This window comes from Procambarus clarkii, chromosome 1 (genome assembly GCF_040958095.1).
Source record: "Procambarus clarkii isolate CNS0578487 chromosome 1, FALCON_Pclarkii_2.0, whole genome shotgun sequence".
Lineage (NCBI taxonomy): Eukaryota > Metazoa > Arthropoda > Malacostraca > Decapoda > Cambaridae > Procambarus > Procambarus clarkii.
In genome coordinates this window covers 21,554,767-21,581,490 of record NC_091150.1, presented here as the reverse complement: position 1 = coordinate 21,581,490, position 26,724 = coordinate 21,554,767, and the positions used below count along the sequence as shown (strand labels likewise).

The 26,724-nt window shown below is 47.0% G+C and overlaps 1 protein-coding gene across 1 annotated transcript in view; it reads right to left on the bottom strand.

The window, feature by feature from the left end:
- Positions 1-4,481: 4,481 nt before the first annotated feature.
- The window catches only part of CalpC (calpain C), a 348,733-nt gene continuing 326,490 nt past the window's right edge, over positions 4,482-26,724 (bottom strand). The window contains exons 16-17 of the mRNA XM_045733865.2: positions 21,860-21,918; positions 4,482-5,317 (exon numbers count right to left, since the gene is read on the bottom strand). Coding sequence (XP_045589821.1) covers positions 5,291-5,317; positions 21,860-21,918 — 86 coding nt within the window. The 3' untranslated portion in view covers positions 4,482-5,290. The remainder of the gene's footprint in view (positions 5,318-21,859; positions 21,919-26,724) is intronic.

Genomic DNA, 26,724 nt, shown 5'->3' with positions numbered 1-26,724 from the left:
AATAGACTTTTAACCCGATTCAGGGAGCTACTAATGGAGCCTAAGGCCTAATGAAATACTGTATGGATATTATTGATCTAACCTTACATCTCTATTGCATTCTTCCCCCACCTTCCCTCCCCAACTCCTAAGATCTACTCACACATACGAAATATCCCGTCAACCCTGTTTAAACAATCAATTCTTGTTTATTATATTTCCCCTTAAGATGTAACATAACTGTACCTTTCCATTGCGTATATCACGTTATCCTTCTGGTGTGCTGGTGTCCTTCCTGTCACACTAACTTCTTGTTGCTTGACACTCGGGTAATTCTTACATTAATATCACCCATTATCTCAATATTAAATATGTTTTTTTATTAAAAAACTTAAACTAATGGAAGACTACTATCAATACATGTAAATGTTCATCCTTGTCATATATAGCAGCCAATACAGTAGTATATACAGCATACTGTACAGTAGCCAATACAATATACTATACAATAGCCAATACAGAAGTCAATACAGTATACTGTAGAATAACAAACAACAGCCAATGTAGTATGCTTCTTATGATGATTGAAACATGTCTTGTGCTAATTCTTGTGGACATGCCATTATTAGTGTACAGTCCAGTGTAACATTTTCCACATACAACTGTTTTCTCTCTCCTTTTACACAGCCTAAGAACACTGATATCATAGTGATCCATAAGAAGCCAAAATGATGATACCAGCAACTAGTTATAACACTAGCTGCTCATTCTGCATTTTAATGTAGACCTACAGTTGCTAGAGTACACTATAATGAAGTATAATTAAAATATTACATTAGCCAGCATACAAGAAACACCACAGCTTAACAAGCACCTCTATTTTACAAGGACATTTTGTGAAATTTTCTTTTTTGCTCGCCCGGCGGGTCACCCGCATCGCACCGCAAGGTAGGCCGGGCGTTGCCGGTGAGTACACAACCCAATGTTAAACTCTTTCACTCGCAATGTTTATACTTAATAAGAATAAGCAAAAATTAATGCATAACGCCGAGAGCATCATCCCCCGAACTGCATGTATTGGTTTGATGATGCCGAGAGCGTCATCCCCCGAACTGCATGTATTGGTTTGATGATGCCGAGAGCGTCATCCCCCGAACTGCATGTATTGGTTTGATAATGCCGAGAGCATCATCCCCCGAACTGCATGTATTGGTTTGATGATGCCGAGAGCGTCATCCCCCGAACTGCATGTATTGGTTTGATAATGCCGAGAGCATCATCCCCCGAACTGCATGTATTGGTTTGATGATGCCGAGAGCGTCATCCCCCGAACTGCATGTATTGGTTTGATAATGCCGAGAGCATCATCCCCCGAACTGCATGTATTGGTTTGATAATGCCGAGAGCATCATCCCCCGAACTGCATGTATTGGTTTGATGATGCCGAGAGCATCATCAGGGCGCCAAAGGGATTCATATGTTTTGTTATTAAACATTTATTGAAAGTGATTTTAAAGAGCAGCTCTTAAAATTACCACATTCTTTCGCTTAAGTACAATATCAGTAGTAGAATAATTAAAGTATAAAAGTTGAATGTACCATATTTGCTGGAAAATAGAACGTAGTTTGGTTTAATTCATAATTATGAATACATCCTATTTTCTGGCAAATATGGTTTATTCAACTTTAATACTTTATTGTATATAAATTTATTTTCCCATCCAAAACAATATACATTTAACTCTTTTTATGAAAGAGTTGTTATCCCTGCTTAAAAAACTGTGACAAATCTAGATATACAAACTGAATTAAATTCATCAATTTTGGACCAAGAGACTACACGATAAACCTAAATTTAAAAACTCAAATGTTAATAAAGTAGTGCATGCGTTTTTCTGAGAGGGCTTCTCTTCCCTTCGTCTTCATAACCCAGTACCTTATCCTCATATCCCTTCCAAGTCCTAGACTGTATAATCATATTGGCTTGACACTTTCTCTTGATAATTACTTGACCTACCACAATCAAATGGCTAAAGTGGAAGACTGTAACAATATGAGAGAAAAACCTGTCACCACTCAAGAGCTCGGATCCCAGACAATGGTGGCTACACGCAGACCACACACACAACATTCATGACTGAAAAACGACACAGAATGGTATTTTGAGATCAACTTTCATAAAATGTTCACAAACTGCTACCAGACATAATCTGTTAAGGTTATTTTATCACATGTCTTAGTGTCTTCAAGGTGTATATTTTAATATGAAGTTACATACAGCAGTAACTTATTTAATTAATATTATGTATCCCCCGTAACTACTGTGTTTTACAACATACACTTGCAAACATCCTAGTACTCATCACATATGGATAACAATGAGCAAGCTTTAATGTTTCCTTCACAGCACACTTAATTGCTATGTCAGAGCCACACTGCACCATCAGAACCAGACAACACCACCAGTACCACACAACACCATCAGTACCACACAACACCACCAGTACCACACAACACCACCAGTACCACACAACACCACCAGTACCACACAACACCACCAGTACCACACAACACCACCAGTACCACACAACACCACCAGTACCACACAACACCACCAGTACCACACAACACCACCAGTACCACACAACACCACCAGTACCACACAACACCACCAGTACCACACAACACCATCAGTACCACACAACACCACCAGTACCACACAACACCATCAGTACCACACAACACCACCAGTACCACACAACACCACCAGTACCACACAACACCACCAGTACCACACAACACCACCAGTACCACACAACACCACCAGTACCACACAACACCACCAGTACCACACAACACCACCAGTACCACACAACACCATCAGTACCACACAACACCACCAGTACCACACAACACCACCAGTACCACACAACACCATCAGTACCACACAACACCACCAGTACCACACAACACCACCAATACCATACAACACCACCAGTACCACACAACACCACCAGTACCACACAACACCACCAGTACCACACAACACCACCAGTACCACACAACACCACCAGTACCACACAACACCACCAGTACCACATAGCACCAGTGGAAGATTGACATAGTATGAATGGAACCAAAAAGCACCAGTGGAACCATGTAACACAATTGGAACTATAATGAACCAGTGGAACCATACACTACCAGTGGAACCATAATGCACCAGTGGAAGCATTAGGCACCAGTGGATCCATACAGTGCTAGTAGAGCCATTAAGCACAAGTGGAACTACATACCACCAGTGGGACCACAAAGTGCCAGTGGAGCACCAGTGGAACTTCACAACACTGGTAGAACCACAAAGTTCCAGTGGAACACCAGTGGAACTTCACAACTCTGGTGGAACCACAAAGTTCCAGTGGAACACCAGTGGAACTTCACAACACTGGTGGAACCACAAAGTTCCAGTGGAACACCAGTAGAACTTCACAACACTGGTGAAACCACAAAGTGCCATTGGAACTATTAAGCACCAATGGAACCACAGTACCAGTATAATACAGATCAAGGAAACAAGGTATTGTAATGAGCAAGGGTAAATATCGGTACTTAAGCAACTTTTACAACCATAATACAGTACAATACACTACTGTACAGTACTGTACACTACTGTACAGTACTGTACACTACTGTACAGTACTGTACACTACTGTACAGTACTGTACACTACTGTACAGTACTGTACACTACTGTACAGTACTGTACAGTACTGTACAGTACTGTACACTACTGTACAGTACTGTACACTACTGTACAGTACTGTACACTACTGTACAGTACTGTACACTACTGTACAGTACTGTACAGTACTGTACACTACTGTACAGTACTGTACAGTACTGTACAGTACTGTACAGTACTGTACACTACTGTACACTACTGTACAGTACTGTACAGTACTGTACACTACTGTACAGTACTGTACAGTACTGTACACTACTGTACACTACTGTACAGTACTGTACACTACTGTACAGTACTGTACACTACTGTACAGTACTGTACACTACTGTACAGTACTGTACACTACTGTACAGTACTGTACAGTACTGTACACTACTGTACAGTACTGTACAGTACTGTACACTACTGTACAGTACTGTACACTACTGTACAGTACTGTACACTACTGTACAGTAGTGTACAGTACTGTACACTACTGTACAGTACTGTACACTACTGTACAGTACTGTACACTACTGTACAGTACTGTACACTACTGTACAGTACTGTACAGTACTGTACAGTACTGTACAGTACTGTACACTACTGTACACTACTGTACAGTACTGTACACTACTGTACACTACTGTACAGTACTGTACAGTACTGTACACTACTGTACAGTACTGTACAGTAGTGTACAGTACTGTACAGTACTGTACAGTACTGTACAGTACTGTACAGTACTGTACAGTAGTGTACACTACTGTACAGTACTGTACTATATTTATCCAAAACATCACTCAGGTTATGTAGGAGTTGTGGCTGCTATAACATTTACCAAACACTAGTATGAACAGAGAAGCCTACAATCACACCATAAACAAAGCAATTTGTTCCGCTATTGGTCGTGTAATGGAGTAGTAATGCGGATTATGTAACATATAAGGTGATAACAGTAGTGAAAACTTCCATTTTAAAAAACTTGCTTATGTACTGCAAATCATTCCACAACTCCCATATCTTGAATTTTCTTTTGAGCTGTATCAATTTTTTTCATTTTTACTAATAGCGTACATAAAATTAATCAAGTGCATATATTTACAAGTATGACATTAAAGCTTCTTAAAACCAAAATTTTGGTGTTCAATATGACTTTGAATGAAGCAGTTCTTGACAACATTTAATTTCAGTTGTCGAGACAGGAAGCACATTAGGTTTATTGACTCCCAACACTACTGATCTTACACTAGATGCAACTCACAACAGTTGTCTAACTCCTGTGTAACTATTTTGTAAATATTCACCCACTCTGCTAGGTGAACAGATCCATTACATGAAAGTAAAAGTGGCCAGTTATTTTTGGTCTGACTGCGGGTTGAATCTGAGTCAGTGGATTGTGAGCTGTGGACATAGACCACTGTGCTACAGGATCCCATATTTGAAATATAATTCAGATGGCCTGTAGATATTAATATTGCCTGCTGCAATGCTAATTTGCATCCATGTGCATGTACTGAACAAACAAGTAGCAGCTAAAATTGGCAAGTTAACCAATAGGGTGGATTCTGCACGTCTTGTCTAGTGATCAGCACATCAAGGCACTCTTCAGCCACTGAAAATAAAACATTGATAATCAAATGAGCGGCAATGCTATCTGAAAAAATATATACTGTATAGTTTTAAATATTTGTACATATTGCAAAATGTATTATATACTGATTTGCATAAAACTCATAGCAATTAATCTCTGACACTTCTGCATAATTATTTATGTAATTTTCTGGGGGGAGTCCATTAGTGGTTCCCTATTGCTGCTGTTACTGGACATACTTGAATGTCAACTGCACAGAAAGCCGAATCCCAATGTTGAGCCACTTGCACAGTCTAGCCCCACAATGGAAAAAACTGAAGGGCCTATCAACCCCCCTCGATTCAGACAATAAACCATTGGGCCAGATGGACTGGAGCCAGATAACAAAGCCCACCAGAAGACGAAACTAATGCAAAGTGTGCCAAACCACCACAAATTTGTGCACCATGCTATGTGCTCAAAGCTAAGGACCCACCCAATGTCTCTGAGTGCTCTGGTGAGGACTGGTCACAAAAACCCAACCCAAGGCAAGGCATCCACGAAGAAATAAGTGAGCCAAGGAGGAAGGTCCCATGGGACAGAGCCTCCAGAAAACTTGAAAATTAAAAACTGGTGAACCAGAAGTTGCTGAAGGGCCTTCGGAGTCTACACCCAATGATGGAACCAAAGAAAACAGTAAAGAGCCTAGAGCTAATCCCTCCTCATGAGGAAAAAACAATGCAGGCAAAGTGTACCATCTCCTCCATTATCTGAAAAGGCACATCCAGGTGTTGCAGAGCCACAAGTGGAAGGAAGTGGGAAGCCAACCAGGGATCCCAGATCAGGTTCAAATCTGCAGTGGAACCAAATGGGACTTTTGCCAATCTCCCAGAAACCCAAACTTGGTGAGTAAGGAAAGAACCAGATCCCTGACTGGGAATCCAAACCTGCCAGTTGTTGAGAAAGACTAAGACATGAACCACCAACAAATGAAGGTGACAAAGCACCTTGAGTCAATATTGTGAATGTCCAAGAGAGCCAGATTCAAGCCAAACTGGTAAACCCAAATGTAAGCCTGATGTCGCACAACAAAGCCTAGAGACACCATTCAGGAATCCACCTGCAACATCAGAAGTATCTGCCCAAAAGCGAACAAGCAGGGGGTAACTAGCCTGGCCAAGCTCAATTCCTGCACAGCCGCACGAGCAACCGCCGGGCGATCCCACCATAAGAACAGCCGGAGGCGTCCCGCCATTATCATCGATATTTCCCAGGTGACAATAGATCACCAGAGAAAAGTTCAAATGGAGCCGGAAGGACGGATACCACCGCCCCTGGCTGGCGTGGCGAGCACAGGTCACAAACCCCCAGCCGAGACACGACGCATCCGTGAAAACACATCGAGCGAGGTGTTTGGGTTGGCGCCAAGGCACAGAACGCCAAAAAACCAGCGACGCAGCAACCGACAAAAGTCGCCTGGTGGCCGAATCCAGAGATCACGAGAGATCACGAGATATCGCACGAGATATCACACGAGATATCGCACGAGATATCACACGAGATATCACACGAGAGAGAGAGAGAGAGAGAGAGAGAGAGAGAGAGAGAGAGAGAGAGAGAGAGAGAGAGAGGGAGAGAGAGAGAGAGAGAGAGAGGGAAAGAGGGAAAGAGAGAGAGAGAGAGAGAGAGAGAGAGAGAGAGAGAGAGAGAGAGAGAGAGAGAGAGAGAGAGAGAGAGAGAGAGAGAGAGAGAGAGAGAGAGAGAGAGAGAGAGAGAGAGAGAGAGAGAGAGAGAGAGAGAGAGAGGGGGGGGGGGGTGTCGCCGAAGGAACCTGAACAGGTGCCGAGGCCAAACTCAACCCAGCAGGTAGACCAGCACAGCGGAGTTCAGACTCCCATACAACTGGTCGAGCAACTGCTGAATGACCTGGGAACCCCTCCAAAACAGCTGAAGGCAGGACAGCAGCCACACCAACGCCTCTGGAGGGAGAGACATGAAAGTAATCCGAGAGTCCCAAACAATACGCAGCCAGGTTCGAACCCGGGATGGAACCAGATGGGACTTCTGCCGGCTCACCAGGATCCCGAACCCAATGAGCTGGGAAAGAACCACACCCCTGGTGAGCAGACAAGCAGACCGGCTGGGAGCCCACATCAGCCAGTCATCGAGGTAGACCAGAACCCGAACCCCTAACAGACGCAGACAGGTCACCACGACCCTGGTTAGACGTATCGAGTCGAGGTCGAGGGAGGGGGTAGACGTACCGTGCGCGCTCCGTTAAAATCGTGACATTAACAGGGATTCGTAGGACTACTGCCGTGGACTACTGATTACAGACATAACAAAGTGCATAGTGACCGCTGGAAAATTGAAAATAGTCATTAACAATAGAACTTTGTGTTAAATAGAGAATAAACGGGAGACCACGTGTGAGTCAGTGAACGAGGCTTTGTGTACATGCGTGTATTAGGATAAAAAAAACGAAACAAAAAAAAAATAGTGAACGGTGATTCGTGGAACAGTGATGTGGAACGGGTATCACAACAACATATAAGTTGGAAGTGAATATTATAAATATAGAACACTAGAAATATAGAATAGTGGCAAGAGGCGGCATCAGTGGTTATAAATCGGGTAACTGGAAACTGGTGACATCAACCTGGGCCACAAGAGGTCACCTGTACTGACCGGGGGACCAGCCTCGCTACCTACGCTAAGTACCTGCCATAAAGTTTGAACAAAATAACGCACATAATATTACAAATATACGATATACATATAATATTATAATATTAAACATATAAATATATATACATATATATTGTTACAAATATACAATATACATATAATATTATAAATATATAGATATATACAACAAAACAAGGCAATATGGGAGTAAATAAACAAATTTGTGGCCACTGTAACAACTTCTTAAAGACGAAGGTAACGGGAATTGAATGTTATATCTGTAAGACTAGATTCCATTCGGCTTGTACAGGAGTGAGTAACACTACGGCACTGAGAGATGGCCACTTGCTCTGGGTGTGTAAAAATGACCTGCCAGCTTGGAATATCCTAAAAAACCTTCTAGATAACATGACGCATGAACGGAAAACATCATTCATTGGAAGCCTACCAGCCATCCAGAAGGAGTGGGAAAGGAACAACAATTCTAATATACAAGGGGCGGAGGCTATAGTCAGGGATGAAACTGAGGCTGAAACTCAGGAAGTTGCAAACTCTGACTCAGTAGGCCAGGATGTAGATGACAGTAAACTAGAAAGTGTACCAGACAGCACTGACAGCTCGATAGGTACAGACACCACGACGGTTCTCGATAGAGCAATTCAGAACAGAAGGACAGACTTATGCAAATTTTATGCAAAGGGCATATGCAGACATAGATATGCTGGTAATAAGAAAGGATTAGAATGCAGTTACCAACATCCCAAAAAATGTTTAAATATGCTTAGGAAAGGTGAGTGTCGATTTGGATCAATATGTAGGTTTTTCCATCCTGACATGTGCCAAACCTCACTGGAGGACAGAAAATGCTATGACCTTAGCTGCCCACACTTTCACGTGAAAGGCACGGAACGCTACATAAAGAGTGGCAAGCAGGATAATGAATTTGGAGGAAACTCTATAAATTTTTTTATACCAGACCGGCAGAGAATTCAAAAGGAGCAGCAGGGAGAATGTATGGAACTGGATGCCAGATCCACTGGCATTCCAAAATTACAGATACAATTACCCACCGAAAGGGAACTACAACTACGACAGAAAACTGCCCTACAACAATCAGTACTGGTCAGAACAAACTCATTATGTCCACGATTAATGGACGTGCCGAAAAAGTCTCCCATTCAAACTATCACTAATAGAGTAACCTCATTCATCTTTGCCAACATACAAGGACTGAAAACAAGAACAAACAACAAAGTACAGTTCATAAATGGCCTCCTCACGGAGTCAAATGCAGTAATTGGAGCTTTCACAGAAACCCATGCAGGGGAATTGTTGGACAGTGAGATCTGGATTCCAGGATATAACCTATACAGGTGTGATAGGAAAATTAGGTCACATGGAGGAGTGGGTCTGTATATTAGGGAAGACCTTGTATGCTCGGAGCTCCTAAACGTTACAAATGAGGTGGTAGAGGTACTGGGATTAAAAATTGAGAAAATAAATTTAGTGATTATACTAATATACAAACCGCCAGATGCAACGGCTGAGGAATTCACAGAACAGATAAGCAAAATAGAGAATAGCCTTGATAATTTGGAGAACCCGATACCTGATATTATTTTCCTAGGTGACTTCAACTTGCCTAGTCTCAGGTGGAAAATAGCAAACAATAATATTATACCAGGAAATCTATCAGGACCTAACCAACCACAGATTAGAGAACTACTTAGATTCTGTGACAAATTTTCACTCAATCAGCAGATATCGGAGCCAACGAGAAATAAAAATATTCTAGATCTGGTCTTTACGAACAATGAAGACATTATCAGAGACATTACGATATCAGATACCACATACTCAGATCACAAACTCATTGAAGTGCAAACGACCATCAATACTCAGAATAGACCTAAAACGTTGATAAAGCGAGAGGGGCTATTCAGTAAATTCAATTTTAATAATAAAAGGATAGACTGGGAGATAATAAACAGGGAACTTACAAACATTCCATGGGGAACTGTTCTAAATAATACAAGTCCTACAGAAGGAATAGAAAAACTTACTTCAGAAGCGTATCAAGTCTGTCTGAAACATGTTCCTTTGAGGAAAGCCAGAAAGAGATCTAACGTAGAAAGAGAACGCAGACGACACTATAAACGCAGGAAAAAAATAAGGGAACTGCTTATGCAGACACGAATTTCCCGTCAAAGAAGGAATAATTTAAATAGGAAGATTGAAGAAATCGAGCGGAAATTGAAACACTCATATGAAACTGAAGAAAGGCAGTTAGAACAGAAAGCAATTCAGGAAATAAAGAAAAATCCAAAATATTTCTTCTCATATGCGAAATCAAAAGCAAAAACCACTGCCAGTATTGGACCTATTCGTACAAGTGAAGGTTCATACACGGAGGATGACAAAGAAATTAGTGAAATCCTAAAAAAGCAGTATGAGGACATGTTTAGCACTCCAATAAACAACATGAAGGTGGAAGATCCAGACAATTTCTTTATGCGGGATATTCAAACCCCAGGAAATATAACTGATATAAACACGAGCGCACTAAATTTTGAAAAAGAAATTGAAAACATGCCCATGCACTCGGCCCCAGGTCCAGACTCATGGAATTCAATATTTATAAAGAAATGCAAAGTGCCGGTAGCACAGGCACTCAGTATAGTGTGGAGGAAGAGCTTGGACACGGGGGAGATACCAGATGCACTTAAAGTAGCAGACATAGCCCCTCTACACAAGGGAGGGAGCAAAGCATTGGCAAAAAATTATAGACCAGTTGCACTAACATCGCACATCATAAAAGTATTTGAGAGAGTGATTAGGAGTCAGGTCACCAATTTCATGGAGACCAATGACCTTCATAACCCAGGCCAACATGGATTTCGAGCGGGAAGATCGTGCCTCTCACAGCTACTTGAGCACTACGACAAAGTCACTGAGGCATTAGAAGAGAAACAGAATGCTGATGTGATATACACGGACTTCGCAAAGGCCTTCGATAAATGTGACCATGGCGTGATAGCACACAAAATGAAGTCAATGGGAATAACCGGTAAAGTAGGACGCTGGATACTCAGTTTTCTGTCAAACAGGACTCAGCGAGTAACTGTCAACCATATAAAATCTAGTCCAAGTGCAGTGAAAAGCTCTGTACCTCAGGGTACAGTCCTTGCACCACTGCTTTTCCTTATTCTCATATCAGATATAGACAAAAATACAAGTCACAGCTTCGTATCATCCTTTGCAGATGACACAAAAATCAGTATGAAAATTACCTCGGCTGAGGACATTGAAAAACTTCAAGCTGATATTAATAAAGTTTTCGACTGGGCATCAGAAAATAACATGATGTTTAACAGTGATAAATTCCAGGTACTCAGGTACGGTAAAAATGAGGACCTTAAACATAATACAGAGTACAAAACACAATCAAATGTACCCATAGTAGGAAAACAGCATGTAAAGGATTTGGGAATAATAATGTCTGACGACCTAACGTTTAAGGAGCATAACCAAGCAAATATTGCGACAGCCAGAAAAATGATAGGATGGATTACGAGAACTTTCAAATCCAGGGATCCCATCACAATGGTTGTACTCTTCAAGGCACTTGTGTTGTCCCGTCTTGAGTACTGCTCAGTACTCACTTCCCCCTTCAAAGCAGGAGAGATTGCTGAAATAGAGGGAATACAGAGAACATATACGGCACGCATAGACGCAATAAAGCACCTAAATTATTGGGATCGTCTCAAAGCCCTCCAAATGTACTCACTAGAAAGAAGACGAGAGAGATATCAAATAATATACACCTGGAAGATACTGGAGGGCCAAGTACCAAATCTACACAGTAAAATAACAACGTACTGGAGTGAACGACATGGAAGAAAATGTAGAATAGAACCAATGAAGAGCAGAGGTGCCATAGGCACAATCAGAGAACACTGTATAAACATCAGAGGTCCGCGGTTGTTCAACGTCCTCCCAGCAAGCATAAGAAATATTGCCGGAACAACCGTGGACATTTTCAAGAGGAAACTAGATTTATTCCTCCAAGGAGTGCCGGACCAACCGGGCTGTGGTGGGTATGTGGGCCTGCGGGCCGCTCCAAGCAACAGCCTGGTGGACCAAACTCTCACAAGTCGAGCCTGGCCTCGGGCCGGGCTTGGGGAGTAGAAGAACTCCCAGAACCCCATCAACCAGGTATCAACCAGGTATCAACCAGACGCGTGAATACGCGAGGTGCCAGATTCAAGTCAAAAGGAAGGCAATGAAAGTGGTAAGTATGATGCCCTACCACAAAACCTAACCAGTTTCTGAACCTCGGACGAATGGGAACGTGCCAATATGTGTCCCTGAGGTCCAGGGACACCATCCAGGCACCCGGCTTCAACAGAAGCTGGACCTGAGACAGAGTTGTCATCTGAAAGGAGGGGCAAATAATCAAGGGGCTCAGACAGGACAAGGCCAGAATGAACCGAAGATCCACACAGTCTCTTTTCGGCACTGGAAACTGCCAAGAAATCCACCTGAGGGATGGGGTCGTTTTGATCACAGTCAAGCTCACCCACTCCAAGATAACCTGATGGAGAGCAGGGTAAGAAGTCTGTCCCGCCAGCCGCGAATCCCATAAAGGAGGAGCCGCCAACGTGATGGTTTGTATCCAAAGCCATCACAGGCTGGACGATACAAACCGAAACACCCACGAATTGTGGGACTAGGTGTCAGCAAACAGCGTGAGCCTTACCCCCCATTGCCCCATCAATAGGGCGAACCGCAAATGGGTCAACACCCCTTACGAGAAGCTGGCTGACGAGCAGAGCAATCATCACATTGACCAGATGACGCCGGCTCTGAAGGAAACGCCGGCTCAGAAGCTAGCACCAATGGCCCACCCTGACCGATGGAACCCCAAGTCCTGGCAAGACCCTTCCGAGAAGACCGAGAATGGCCACCCTGGAGAACCAACAAATCCGACATAGGACGACAACTAGATGAAGACACCTGCAGAAACTGCATGACAGCAGTGTCCATTAACAACAACAGACAATAAGGCAACGAAAACTTAAGAGCCAGGGCCTAAGCAGAACCAAAGAGTGAGCACAGCCTGTCAGCATGTGAGGTAAGAAGCAAAGAACAGAGACACCGTCTCAATGAGAATCAGCGCTAACAGCTTCAACAGTGCGGCTGACGCCCTAGCCACCGAAGCCAGCGCCCCAGTCGAAGGCCCAGCATGCAACACCCCCACATCCTCCTCAAGCCAGTCCAAGGACAGCGCAAGAAGGGAAAAAAGGTGCAAGTCTGAATCCAAATGCCCAAGGGCACATAAGTCCTCAGTCCTCCCCTCCCCCTCCAGGGAAGGGGAGGGCTGCGCAGACGAGCGGCGCGGCGGGAAAGGTGTGACATTTGCTTGTTTGTTTCCTTGGGAATTGAGGGAGTTCTGCCTCTCTGTTTGGTTTTCGGTTGCAATTTTCTTACGGTGTGGGGTCTGTTTTTTTATGCCTAGCTCTCTGGGTACCTAACTCCTGTCAATGGCAGATAAGGAAAAACCCCAGCCACAGGGTTTTTTCCAGGGGTCACTGCTCCTTGTGCCTTTCTGAGGGGTCCAGGTTCTGGCTCGTGGTCCCTGGTAAGCTGAACTCCATGACTAATAACCCGGTCTAGTGTATTGTATATTAGCCCGATAGTTCCAGGGAGCTGGAGGGGCTCCCCACAAAAAGTCAACCAAACCCTAGGAATAGCCAAACAAACCTTTGACTTCAAAGAAAAAGGGTTATTCATCAGTATAAATCTTGGGTGCATCCCTATCTGCACTACTGTATCCAAGAATGGAGACTTCAGCTTCAGAAGAATATATATCTGCCTTTTCTGTGGGGAGCCCCTACGGCTCCCTGGAGCTTATTGGGCTAATGTATGTTGTTAGACCGGGACATTAGCTATGGAGTTCAGACCTACCAGGGACCAGCGCCAGAACCTGGCCCCTTCAGAAAGGTTTCAGGGGGCAATGGCCCTGGAAAACCCCATTATGATTGGGGTTTTTCCTTATCTGCCATCGACCGGGGTCAGGCACCCAGAAAGGTAGGCATAACAAAACAAACCCCACATGGTAAAAACTACAACAAAAACCGAACAGAGAGGTAGAAACTCCCTACAATCCCAAGGAAACAATCAATCAATTAACTGCTGTGCTGGTCGTCCATGCAGCCCTCCCTTCCCGGACCTCACCACGCCGGCTGCCTTCAGTTCGTAAGCAAGTGTCAACCGGGATAGTCGCTTCTCTGGCCTCAAATTCCTGGGCGGTGTTTGCCTCATGTGGCGTTCTCTGCTGTCTTTGTGTGGTGTGCGGTGGCCAGGAGTACCTTATCAGTGCCGGGGCTGCATGCGCTTAGGGGCTTCCTTCCCTAGGCACCCAGTGAGTGCTGGGGAAGTTTGGGAACCGCTCCCATAGGGGTTCTTGCTGCTCGACATTTGCCTCGCCATTGGGGCCAGCTGGGGCTTGGGGCCCTTGTTTGGCCTAGGGTAGGGAGTAGTGTTGTGCTAGTTAGGGCGTCAAGGTGTTGCGCGGCCTGCCACCTAAGCGGCGACCGGTTCCTGTTGCCTCTGGGGATGGTGTACTTTCATGGGTTTTTCTTTTATTTTGTTTTTGTTTGCCTGGTGGAGGTTCTGCCTCGTGCAACCCGTTCTCGCAAATTTAATAAGTCAATATTGACTTATTAAATATGTGCATAGGTGACATACTTAACATAATAGATACCCTTAAAAAGATTCATAGAAAACACCGACCTTACCTAACCTTGTTAGTATCTTAAGATAAGCATCTTATTGCTTCGTAATTACAATTATTACCTAACCTATAATAGGTATAGGTTAAGTAATAATTGTAATTACGAAGCAATAAGGTGCTTATCTTAAGATACTAACAAGGTTAGGTAAGGTCGGTGTTTTCTATGAATCTTTTTAAGGGTATCTATTATGTTTAGTATATCACCTATGCACGTAGTTAATAAGTCAATATTGACTTTACGAATTTGCGAGAACGGGTTGCCTCGTGGGTCTATAGTTCCCCTGATATTGTTTTGGTGGCCCTCTGCTAGGCCCCCGTGCTTGTACACATCCCAGGGGATTTTCAGTGTTATCATCTACCCTTGTTTGTTTGGGTTTCTTAACCGGTTAGCAATACCTTGCCTGGGCATCCCGTAGTTGTTACCCTATGGGCCCTGGAAACCCCTGTCGGGGCTCGGGGACCCATGGATGCGTCTCCCGAGTTCCAGCCTGCCTTGTGCAGGTTTAAAGGTTGCAGTGTGCCCTTGTCTCAGGGTGACAGTCACCTGTTTTGCCTCCGTCATGCTGCCTGTTGGGTCAACGACACCTTTGACCTGGAGTCTTGCGAGTCACGTTCTCTGCTTGTGCTCCAGTTTTACTCTGAGGATGTTCCTGTTAGGGTACAGGCAGCATCAGCGCTGCATGTTAGGTTTAGGTTATTGCAACGTGCTAGGTTGGTTTTCTACCTGGATGCCCCGAGGCTGCCCTGTTTTGGTTTTAGGGACCCTGACCTGGGGGCGTTAGTCGCTATGGTTTTGGCTCCTTCCCCTGTGGTTCTTCCTGCACTTCCCCCCCCCCCCCCCCTGTGTCCAGCTCCAAAACGTCTGAGGGTTTCGGCCTCGGCACAGGGTTTAGTTGGTAATGAGACTCGGGCTGCCTCGGGGGCTGCCCCATCCGGGTCGGGAGCCGGTTCCTCCTGCCGAGGCTTCTGGGTCCCACCAGCAGACCCCCTTCTTGTCTGCCTTTCCCTTGAACTCTGTCTTTTCTTCAGGGGTAGAGAGTTTGGAGGACGGCTATGCTCCGGGTCCCGACGTGGGGGATCCTGGGGCTGGGGAGGAGTCAACCTGGGGGCCTTGGGCCCCTTTTGACCCCGCTGGGGTGCTCTTGCCTTCCTCGCGGGCTTATTGTTGCAGGGGAAGGGATTTTCTTAACCCCCCTTCCCTGTATGAGTATGATTTGGGTTCGGCTTTTTCCCGGGTTCGGTTCCGGGCGCATTTGGGTACCTCGGATCTTTCCAGAGGTTTTCTACTTCCCGTATCTCTGCGAAGGTGGCTCGGGAAGCTCTTGCTGCTTACCTCCTGCGAGACGCGGGTTATGCCTCTACAATGGATCCGTCCTCACTTGAGTTTGGTTCTTCTTCCCGTTTTTGGGTGCATTTGGAGGTTCCGGAGTCTTCCTGGCTGGCAGACTGCCCTTTCTTTTCGTTGGGGGCGTGGCATGGGTTCTGTCAAACCCGCACGCTTGATTGCCAGGAAACTTCTACTTTTATGCAGGTTTACCTGGGGGGCGAATTTGAGAACCTTAATGCGTGCTTGTTCACTCCGGTGCTTTCTCGGGATGTTGGCCTTTTCCAGCTTCATGTGCAGGTTCCTCAGTTTTTGGCTTCATTGGTTGCGGAGGAGTTGCACACCCGTGGGCCTTTGGCTTCGGTCTTGCGTTTCTTTTCACTTCTCAAGCTGTCTTTAGCTTGGCTTGAGGAGGATGTGGGAGCGTTGAGTGAAGAGCCTTCGTCTGGGGTGTTGACTTCGGCAGCTAGGGCGTCGGCTGCACTGTTGAAGCTCTTTGCGCCCATCCTGAAGGAAGAGGTGTCTCTGTTTTTTGCATCTTGCCTCACGTGCCATCAGGCTGTGCTTGACCTCTTTTTGGAATCCGCTTGGGCCCTGGCTCTTTGGTTTTTGTCTCCGTTTTGACCGTTGCTGTTTGCAGAGACTGTGGTCTCTCAGTTTCTGCATGTGGCTTTGTACAGTTATCGTTCTATAGCGGACTTGTTGATTCTCCGAAGCGGTCGTTCTCGGCAGTTTCGGAGGGGTCGTGCCAGGGTTCCGGGTTCCGCTGGTCGAGGTGGGCCATTGGTGCCAGTTTCTGAGCCGTTGTTCCCTTCGGGGCCAGCGTCAACTGGTCGGCGCGGTGATCGCCCTGTTCGACGTTTGGGTTCTTGTAAGGGGCGTCGGCCCTTTTGTGGTTCGCCCCGTTGATGGGGCAATGGGGGGGAGGCTCACTCTGTTTGCCCACACTTGGTCCCACGATTTGTGGGCTTTTTCGGTCGTGTCATCCGGCATGCGGTGGCGTTGGGCGACTCGTCCTCCTTTGGGGGGTTCGTGTCTAACAGGGCAGGTTTCTCTCCTGTGCTTTGTCAAGTCGTCTTGGAGTGGGTGCGCTTGGGCGTGGTCAAAACGACTACGTCCCTCAGGTGGGTTTCCCGTCTGTTTCCAGTGCCGAAACGGGACAGTGCGGATCTGAGGTTCATTCTGGACTTGTCCTGTCTGAACCCTTGGATTCCTTGCCCCTCCTTTCGGATGACTACTCTGTCTCAGGTCTGCCTTCTGTTGGAGCCGGGTGCCTGGATGGTGTCCCTGGACCTCCAGGACGCCTATTGGCACGTTCCTATTCATCCAGGGTTCAGGGACTGGTTAGGGTTCGTGGTGGGGCGTCACACTTACCGTTTTTGATGCCTACCTTTTGGCTTGAATCTGGCACCTCGTGTTTTCACGCGGCTGACCCGGGTTGTGGTGACCCATCTGCACCTTCTAGGGATTCGGGTTTTGGCCTACCTCGACGACTGGCTGGTATGGGCTCCCAGTCTGTCAGCTTGTTTGCTCACCAGGGATATGGTTCTTTCCCAGCTCACCAGGTTTGGGTTCCTGGTGAACTGGAGGAAGTCCCATCTGGTTCAGTCCCAGGTTCGGACCTGGCTGGGTCTTGTTTGGGATTCTCGGACCACTTCCTCGTCTCTCCCTCCAGAGGCGTTGTTGCGGTTGCGGGACCACCGTCAGCTGTTTCTGAGGGGGTCCCAGGTCACTTGGCGGTTGCTCGAGCGGTTGTGCGGGAGTCTGAACTTCGCTGTGCTAGGCTACCCGCCTGGTCAGGTTTGGCTTCGGCGTCTGTTTTGGTTCCTTCGGGGACGTTCCTTCCGCCTCTCTCGCAATCGTTGGGTTCGTCCTCTGGGGGCCTTGTGTCGGTTGCTGCGTCACTGTCTTCCTCTTCGGGGTTTTCGAGGTTCGGTGCCTTGGCGCCTTCCCGAGCCCTCGCTCGATGTGTTCACTGACACGTTGTCTCTTGGCTGGGGTTTTGTGACCAGTGCTCACCAGGCAGGCCAGGGACGGTGGGGTCCGTCCTTCTGGTGGACTCACAGCACGGTTCGGGAGTACAAGGCAGTCTGGTTCGCGCTTCGGAGGGTTTGTGTCGCTCGGGGATCGACCATTCGCCTCCATTCGGACTGTTCTACAGTGGTTCATTGCCTGAACCGCGGGGGTTCTCTAAGGTTCTTGGCTCTTTGGTTGTTGGTCTCTTCGAGTGGTCCTACTGCTGGATTCTCGGGGTTTGGCTCTACATGCGGTTCATGTCCGGGGAGTATCCAACATTCTGGCGGACGGTCGGTCACACCTACATCCCCTGTCCACGGAGTGGATGGTCGACGACGACTCATTTTGTTGGATCTGCCAGACATACGGTCTCCCAGATGTGGACCTCTTCGCGTCGGCGTGGTCTCGGCGTCTCCCAATCTATGTGACGCCCTTTCCCGACTGCGAGGCGTTCGCGGTGGATGCCTTTCAGCAGGACTGGTCAAGGAGGGGTTACCTGTACCTCTTCCCCCCGGTCCAGCTGTTGCTTCGGGCTCTGGTTCGGTTGGAGACATTCCCAGGGAGAGTAGTCCTTGTGGCCCCTTGGTGGCCAGCCCAGCCTTGGTTTCTGGTGCTATTGGCTCGGTGCCCGAACCCGGGATGTTTCCCGTGGCTCCGCCTCTTTCAGCAGGTCGGCCCGGTCCAGTACAGGGCTGGTTCGAACTTCTCTGCTCTTCGCGTCTGGTCTTTTTGACGCTGGTGTAGCACCATTTCTATGGTGATCAACTGGCTTCGTTGATGGTGTCCCACCTGAGAGCTCCGTCTCGGCGACAGTATGAAGTTTCCTGGCGTTCTTTTCACCATTTTCTGGCTCTTCATAGGTTGTCTTTTCTTTCGGATCGGGTTGTCTTGTCCTTTCTTTCTTGGCTTTTTCAGGACCGTCATTTGATGCCTAATACTGTCGCCTCATATTGTGCGGCGCTGGCGGAGCCGCTCAAGCTAGCGTTCGGGGTGGACGTCACATCCGCCCCATTTCGTAAGCTTTACCGTGCTATGTTTCACCTCCGGCCTGCTCATGCGCCTCCTGAGCCGTCCTGGTCCTTGGACAGGGTGCTCTCCTGTCTTTCCTCTCCTCGGTTTGTGGTGGCCCCTTCAATTCTGGATAGTTTTTCCAAGGTTTTGTTTTTGTTGGCATTGGCCTCTGGGGGCCGGGAAGGGGCGCTTTATGCTCTCCTCCGGCGCAGGGGTTTCTGCTCTTTTGGTCCTGGGGGTAGGTTTGTAAGTTTGCAGCATTCTCCATCTTTTCTGGTGAAGAGCGAGACGGCTGGTTTCCGGAGGGGCCCATGGGTCATTGATGCTTGATTGGTTCGGCCGGGGGTGCATCGTGTGTTGTGTCCGGTTGCAGCACTTCGCCGTTACCTGCGCGCTTCAGCTGGGGTGGCTGGGGATGCGCTTTGGGTTGATCCGGTTTCCTTCGTTTCCTGTTCCAGGGCTCGGGTCTCCCAGGTTGTCCGCAGGGTTATTAAATCTAGCCAGCCTGCGGTCTATCCTCGCGCCCATGACGTTTGGAAGTTTGCAGCTTTGGCTGCCGTGTTTGGTAACATGTCTTGGGCTCATATTCGGGCGCGTGGATTTTGGAAGTTGAACAGGGTCCTGGCCGCCCATTATTTGGTGAACGTCTCTGCTCCTCGGCGTTCTTGTGTTACTTTGGGTCGCATGTTGCAGCCAGTTGTCTCGACTTCGCATTGAGGAGTTTGTGGCCACCGCCTCCCGGGTAAGTCCCTAATTCCTTCTCTTTGGTATGTAGCTCCAGGGAGCCGTAGGGACTCCCCACAGAAAACCAGCGTTGAATGTAATGAAACGCCATTTTCTGGGTGAGCCCTGGAGGCTCCCTGGCTACCCTCCCTCCCATCCGGTCGGCGGGTTTTTTTCACATTGGTTGAAGCCTAGTTTCCGAACTGAAGGCAGCCGGTGTGGTGAGGTCCGGGGCCCCCCCTCCCTCTCCCGGGGAGGGGAGGGCTGCGCGGACGACCGGCGTGGCAGTAAATTGATTGATTGTTTGTTTCCTTGGGATTGTAGGGAGTTTCTACCTCTCTGTTCGGTTTTTGTTGTAGTTTTTACCATGTGGGGTTTGTTTTGTTATGCCTACCTTTCTGGGTGCCTGACCCCAGTCGATGGCAGATAAGGAAAACCCCAACCATAATGGGGTTTTCCAGGGTTATTGCTCCCTGAAACCTCTCTGAAGGGGCCAGGTTCTGGCACTGGTCCCTGGTAGGTCTGAACTCCATAGCTAATATCCCGGTCTAACATAACATACATTAGCCTGATAAGCTCCATGGAGCCTCCGGGGCTCACCCAGAAAATGGCGTTTCATTATATTCAACGCTGGTTTTATAAAGTACAATGCACAGGAACAAACATCATGCCAGAACTAAATCAACCTCATACCGGGAACAATTGAGGACCACGGGACTAACACTGCATACCAAACATAACAGGGCAGCTCGCATAGAAACTTTTAAGATACTGAACAAATTGAAGGATATTAATCCCAAACATTTCTTTAAAAGGTCACATGTAACATAAACAAGGAATAACAGCCTCAGACTCAACAAGCCACAATGTAGGACAGAAAACAGAAGATGCTATTTTATTCATAGGGTTATAAATCCAAGAACCACCTACCTGCCTGATGAAGCCATAAATGCCCTGACATTTCAGCATTTCAAATTACAGTTGGAAATGTTTTCAGGAAAAATTGACTGAAGTTTTTGTCTTCAGTGCTTTTGAAAAGCTGCTGACCTCCTCTTCTAACCATGGCTGCTAGATAGATGGTGACCCTCAGATAAATTCAGGTAAATCCTGTCATGTCTTGATTTTTTTTTTTTTTAACAAAATTCCAATTTTTTGTGTAGGTCTTTTGGTGGCTTCCTGAGTGCCTACCAGGGACCAGGAGTCCCCTCCAATACAAGGAAGAGGAACCTGAGACCATAAGATCACCACAGAACTGAAGAAAACCCACCAGGATAGTTGAGTACACCAAAAGAAGCTACTGCATGGACATTTGCATCCCAGTAATAAACAATCCGTGGTGTAGTGGTAAGACACTCGCCTGGCGTTCCACGAGCACTTTGTCATGGGTTCGTATCCTGGCCGGAGAGGTTTTACTGGGCGCAAATCCATAACTGTAGCCTCTGTTTAACTCAACAGTAAAATGTGTACTTGGATGTAACAACAATTCTTCGTGGGGGTCGAATTCCAGGGACCTGCCCGAAACGCTACGCGTACTAGTGGCTATACAAGAATGTAACAACTCTTGTATATATCTCAATGAACAAACTCATTGGTTACATCCAACCGATAGCTAGTAACACTCACTAGCCAAATGATCACAGCCTTACATTATCAGCTGGAATCAATCATATTGGCGTTTGTCTTTCCATTGGAGACCTTCGGCGCCGTGGAGAGGGGGGGGACCTGCTGCATGTGTGACAGCTCCTCCGTAACAGACTACCCTGGCTTTGTGCCCTGGAGAGGCCACTACAGACCGACAACCAGGGCACAACTCCATATAGTCTTCCCGAGACTGTTGGATGCCTACTACTACATTATCATTGATTGACTGGAGCATCCTAGCCACGAAGTCGAGCCTTACACTACACACTGCATTCACTTACATTTCGTACTCCAGTTCATCATAGGAGAGATATGTTACATTAGTAATATATACTATTTGTACACACAATTCCAGTACTCTGCACAGTCATGTATGATAACCCACCTCACTCATAGAGAACTTCACAGTACCATTCTGAAGTGGGTCACGCTTCTCAAAAAGATCTGAAATGATACAATAACTACCTTAGAAAGTGGCCATATTGTAGTTGTAATTACTAAACAGACCACAATTATTAATATTTTCGTACAATAATATAGCATTAATGATCTTAAAAATTCAAGAATTTTGAGAACTAGATATTATTTTATCACAGTTGGCTGAGGAAGGTGCTTCCCATCCTACATGCAAGATCTCTCTCAATGCACACAATTCAATATGAAATATTCTTAAAAACACACATGCCACACCTCATTCCTGTTTTTTTTTCTATACAGTTTGCTGTCTGTAGTTTGTATACACAAACAGTATAGATGGTATGTGTTTGTGGGAGGGAAGATGGTGTTTGTGGGAGGGAAGATGGTGTGCATGGAAGGGAGTTGTGTGTAATTATCTAACTCCAGTTACCTAGGTTGAGTTACAGGATGAGAGCTATGCTCGCGGAGTCCCGTCTTCCCAGTACTCTTTGTCATTTAACGCTTTGAAACTACTTACGGTTTTGGCTTCCACCGCCACCTCACTAAATTTGTTCCAACTATCTACCAATATGCAGCAGTTGTATGGTGCCCATGTTTTAAAGCAGCACATCAACAAATTGAAAAAAGTGCAGACATGCAACTATATGGCTTCTGGAACTGAACAACAAAGCTATAAGGAGAGCTGTGAGACATTAAACATGCCAAAACTGGGAGATAGAAGAAATAGAAGATAGAAGAGGCAATATGACCTCTGTGTATAAAATAGTAATTGGAATCAACCAAATTGGGAAGGAAAAATTCCCCAGACCTGGAACGTCTACCACTTTGTGAGAGGTACGAGGAATGGCTATGGAAATTAAACGTCACGTCCCTGGAAGTTAGAAGAGTTAGGGAGAGACATGATCACCACCTAGAGAATTCTGTGGATTTGGTCTGTAGATTTACTTAATAATGACCAGCATTTAATCAGTAAGTGAGGTTAAAGGCTGGCCCCCTTTACAGTAGGCCTACGATATGCAGATCAGCCTCATCTACTACCATACTCACACGCAGCTCCAGAAGTCGGAGCCGTATGTTTGGTGCTCGTGGTAGTATTGGCCGTGGTGTTGGCGCCAGAACCAAACCCCCGGGTGTACTTGTGAGAGAGGATTGTGCCACATTTGTTCCACAAATACTAACTTTTGATGGTACCGATGTTGGTGTGACACCATTATTCCCATATACTGGTGAAGATATGGCCGAAAAAGACTATTTCCTGGCGTATTTTGATAATGAATCCATGACCCATCTTGTAACTGAGACAAACAGATACGCTCACAGCCTCATAGACGCCGGCAACTTACCTGCCTCTCGCCTGACACGCTGGAAGGACACCACAATTGATGAAATGTACGTGTTTCTCGCACTGAGCATGATGATGAAACACTCTAAAAAACACATCATCCAGAATTATTGGAGCAGACAGCCTTGTTCCATCCCCAGTGTTCAACAAGTACATGTCACGTTATAGGTTCCTGTTGCTTCTCAGGTGCCTGCACTTCGAAAATAATGCAAATGAAGACGGACACAACAGACTTTGGAAGGTACGGAAGGTTTTCAGTGACATGAGAGGCAAGTTCCGTGACTATTTTGTACCAGGAAAGAATGTGGTGGTTGATGAATCGCTTGTACTGTTTAAGGGGCGACTGGCGTTCAAGCAGTACATCCCATGAAAGTGCCACTGATTTGGTCTAAGGTTTTTCGTGCTGTGCGACTGTGAGACTGTATCATCATGGACATGATACTGTATTCAGGTACAGACATCAATATACCAGCTCAAGATGAACACGGGGTTCTTCAGCAGTGTTGTCAAAACCCTCATGGAACCATTGCTGAACAAGGGACAAATATTGTTCACTGACAACTACTATACCAGCCCCTTGTTAACCACACACTTCCTTGACCACAACACCGGCGTATGTGGCACTGTGAAGGCCCTCAGGAGAGAAATGCCAGTGTTTGGCATAGGTATTGCAGTGGGTGATTGCCAGTTGCGCTAGTGTGACAACATATTAACAGTGTGGTGGAGGGACAGACGCGAGGTGAATATGCTGACAATTCACATCGGTGCCATGTTGGACAGCGGCAAAGTCCACTTTCAAACGCGCTTCCCCATATATAAACCCGATTGTGTTATAGACTACAACGTGAACATGCGCCTAGTAGTTAAATGTGACATGATGCTCGGTGCCGTCGAGTGAGTGTGTAGGTCTGTGAAGTGGACGAAAAAGTTATTTTTTTCCACCTCATTGATGTTGCAGTGCTCAACTGTTTCAACATGTTTCTGGTAAAGTCAGGCAGGAGACCGCCAATACGGACATTCAGTGTTGCTGTAGTGTCACAACTGCTCATAAAGTATGGGAAGGAGGGCTCTATTGCACTGTGCAGGGTGCCAGCAACAATGCCACACGTCGCTCCAGACAGGCTGAGGGGTAACGAGATGTTTGATGTCCATATGCTCCAGTGTATGCATGGCACAGCATCACAGGAAAAGGGTAAACGTGCCTGTGTTGTCTGCAAGAACAGTACTCATAGAGAACAAAAGCGAAGATGCATCAGCACCTGGTTCGTTGAGTGCAAGGTGCCACTCTGCCCCGTTGGCTGTTTCGCAGCATATCACACACTCGCGGAGTTCTGAGTGTGTTCATGGTGTATGTATATAGTGTGTGATACTGTACAGTGTGTAAATATTTTGTAAATATACATAAATGAGCATGATACATTAGAAATATGTGCAAGATATGTGAACACATTTGTGATTCAGTGTCTTCAGACAGTACTGATGTTCTACTGCCATAATATAATGTATGTGTTCATTATACATAGGATTGGCAACTCGTATTTGGAACTGTGCACAAAAAATGAACAAAAATATATTTGTGGCAACTGGCGCATCTTGAACCTGGTGCACGACTGCCCCGGGAGTGTACGCCCTGGGCAACCAGCAATTGATGACGTCACTCGCCATTTTCCTGACCCCCATTGAGGCCAAAGTAAGTACAATTTATCTTTATTTCTGGGGGAGCCCCGTCGGCTCCCTGGAGCTATCCAGGCTGAATGGATATGTATAACTTTCAGGCATAAAAGTGCATGGAGTTCTTGCCTATCGGAGACCACGAGCCAGAACATGGTCCCCTCAGAGGCGCACGAGGAGCAATGACCTATAGAAACCACCCCCCCCTCTCTCCCCCCCCGTGGTTGGAAGCATTCTATGTCTGCCATCGACCGAGACAGGTACCCAGAAACGTAGGCGTCCCAAAGCAAACCCTTATTGTGGTGAAAATATTGTTACCAAAAGCCGAACGAGTGGACAGAACTCCCTAAAACTAAATCCGTAAACTAGCATGACGTCATCACTTCACCACCGTCTGCGCAACCCCCCCCCCCTCCCCAGGGAAGTGGAAGGGGGAGCCCCAGACCCTCCACAGGGAAGTGGAAGGGGGAGCCCCAGACCCTCCCCAGGGAAGTGGAAGGGGGAGCCCCAGACCCTCCCCAGGGAAGTGGAAGGGGGAGCCCCAGACCCTCCCCAGGGAAGTGGAAGGGGGAGCCCCAGACCCTCCCCAGGGAAGTGGAAGGGGGAGCCCCAGACCCTCCCCAGGGAAGTGGAAGGGGGAGCCCCAGACCCTCCCCAGGGAAGTGGAAGGGGGAGCCCCAGACCCTCCCCAGGGAAGTGGAAGGGGGAGCCCCAGACCCTCCCCAGGGAAGTGGAAGGGGGAGCCCCAGACCCTCCCCAGGGAAGTGGAAGGGGGAGCCCCAGACCCTCCCCAGGGAAGTGGAAGGGGGAGCCCCAGACCCTCCACAGGGAAGTGGAAGGGGGAGCCCCAGACCCTCCCCAGGGAAGTGGAAGGGGGAGCCCCAGACCCTCCCCAGGGAAGTGGAAGGGGGAGCCCCAGACCCTCCCCAGGGAAGTGGAAGGGGGAGCCCCAGACCCTCCCCAGGGAAGTGGAAGGGGGAGCCCCAGACCCTCCCCAGGGAAGTGGAAGGGGGAGCCCCAGACCCTCCCCAGGGAAGTGGAAGGGGGAGCCCCAGACCCTCCCCAGGGAAGTGGAAGGGGGAGCCCCAGACCCTCCCCAGGGAAGTGGAAGGGGGAGCCCCAGACCCTCCACACCAGCAATCCAACCGTCAGTTCTTGGCTGATGTGCTTACTGGCCGGTCAGGTGCCTCTGGCTCGGGTTTTGTTTCAGTTCTGTGCCTTGTGGTGTGGGGCTGTCTCTACCGGTGCTCTGTCTCTGTCTCGGGCTGCATGTGCCCATGGTTCTCTTCCCTAGGTACCCTGTAAGTACTGCCCTTGGGGACCAGACCACACACTAGAAATTGAAGGGACGACGACGTTTCGGTCCGTCCTGGACCATTCTCCGACTTGAGAATCGACTTGAGAATGGTCCAGGACGGACCATTCCGTTTCACCCATGGTGAAACTCCATGGGTTCTTAAGATTTCATAGTCATTCTTTCCCTCTACTTTTGCAAGGTTCCTTATGATGAGGTTGTTTCCTCATTTTTTCTATCCAAGGGTTCTGCTGCTCTCGCCAGATCTTCAACTCTGCCTGTATTTAGTGTTTTCCCTTAGAGTATGCGTTCTGCCCTGGTTCATCTCAACTCTGCCTGCATTCAGGGTATTTTCCCTGAGTGAAGGGTTTCCTCCTGAGTTCACCTGGTTTACCTCTGGAATCATGCCTACACGTTTGCTATTTATCGATTGTTGCAAGTACATAAACTGTTTCATCAAAACTTTCGGACCCTCTTGTAGTTCTCTAATCATGTCACAGGGATTTTTTCCTCTGATCTGCTCATT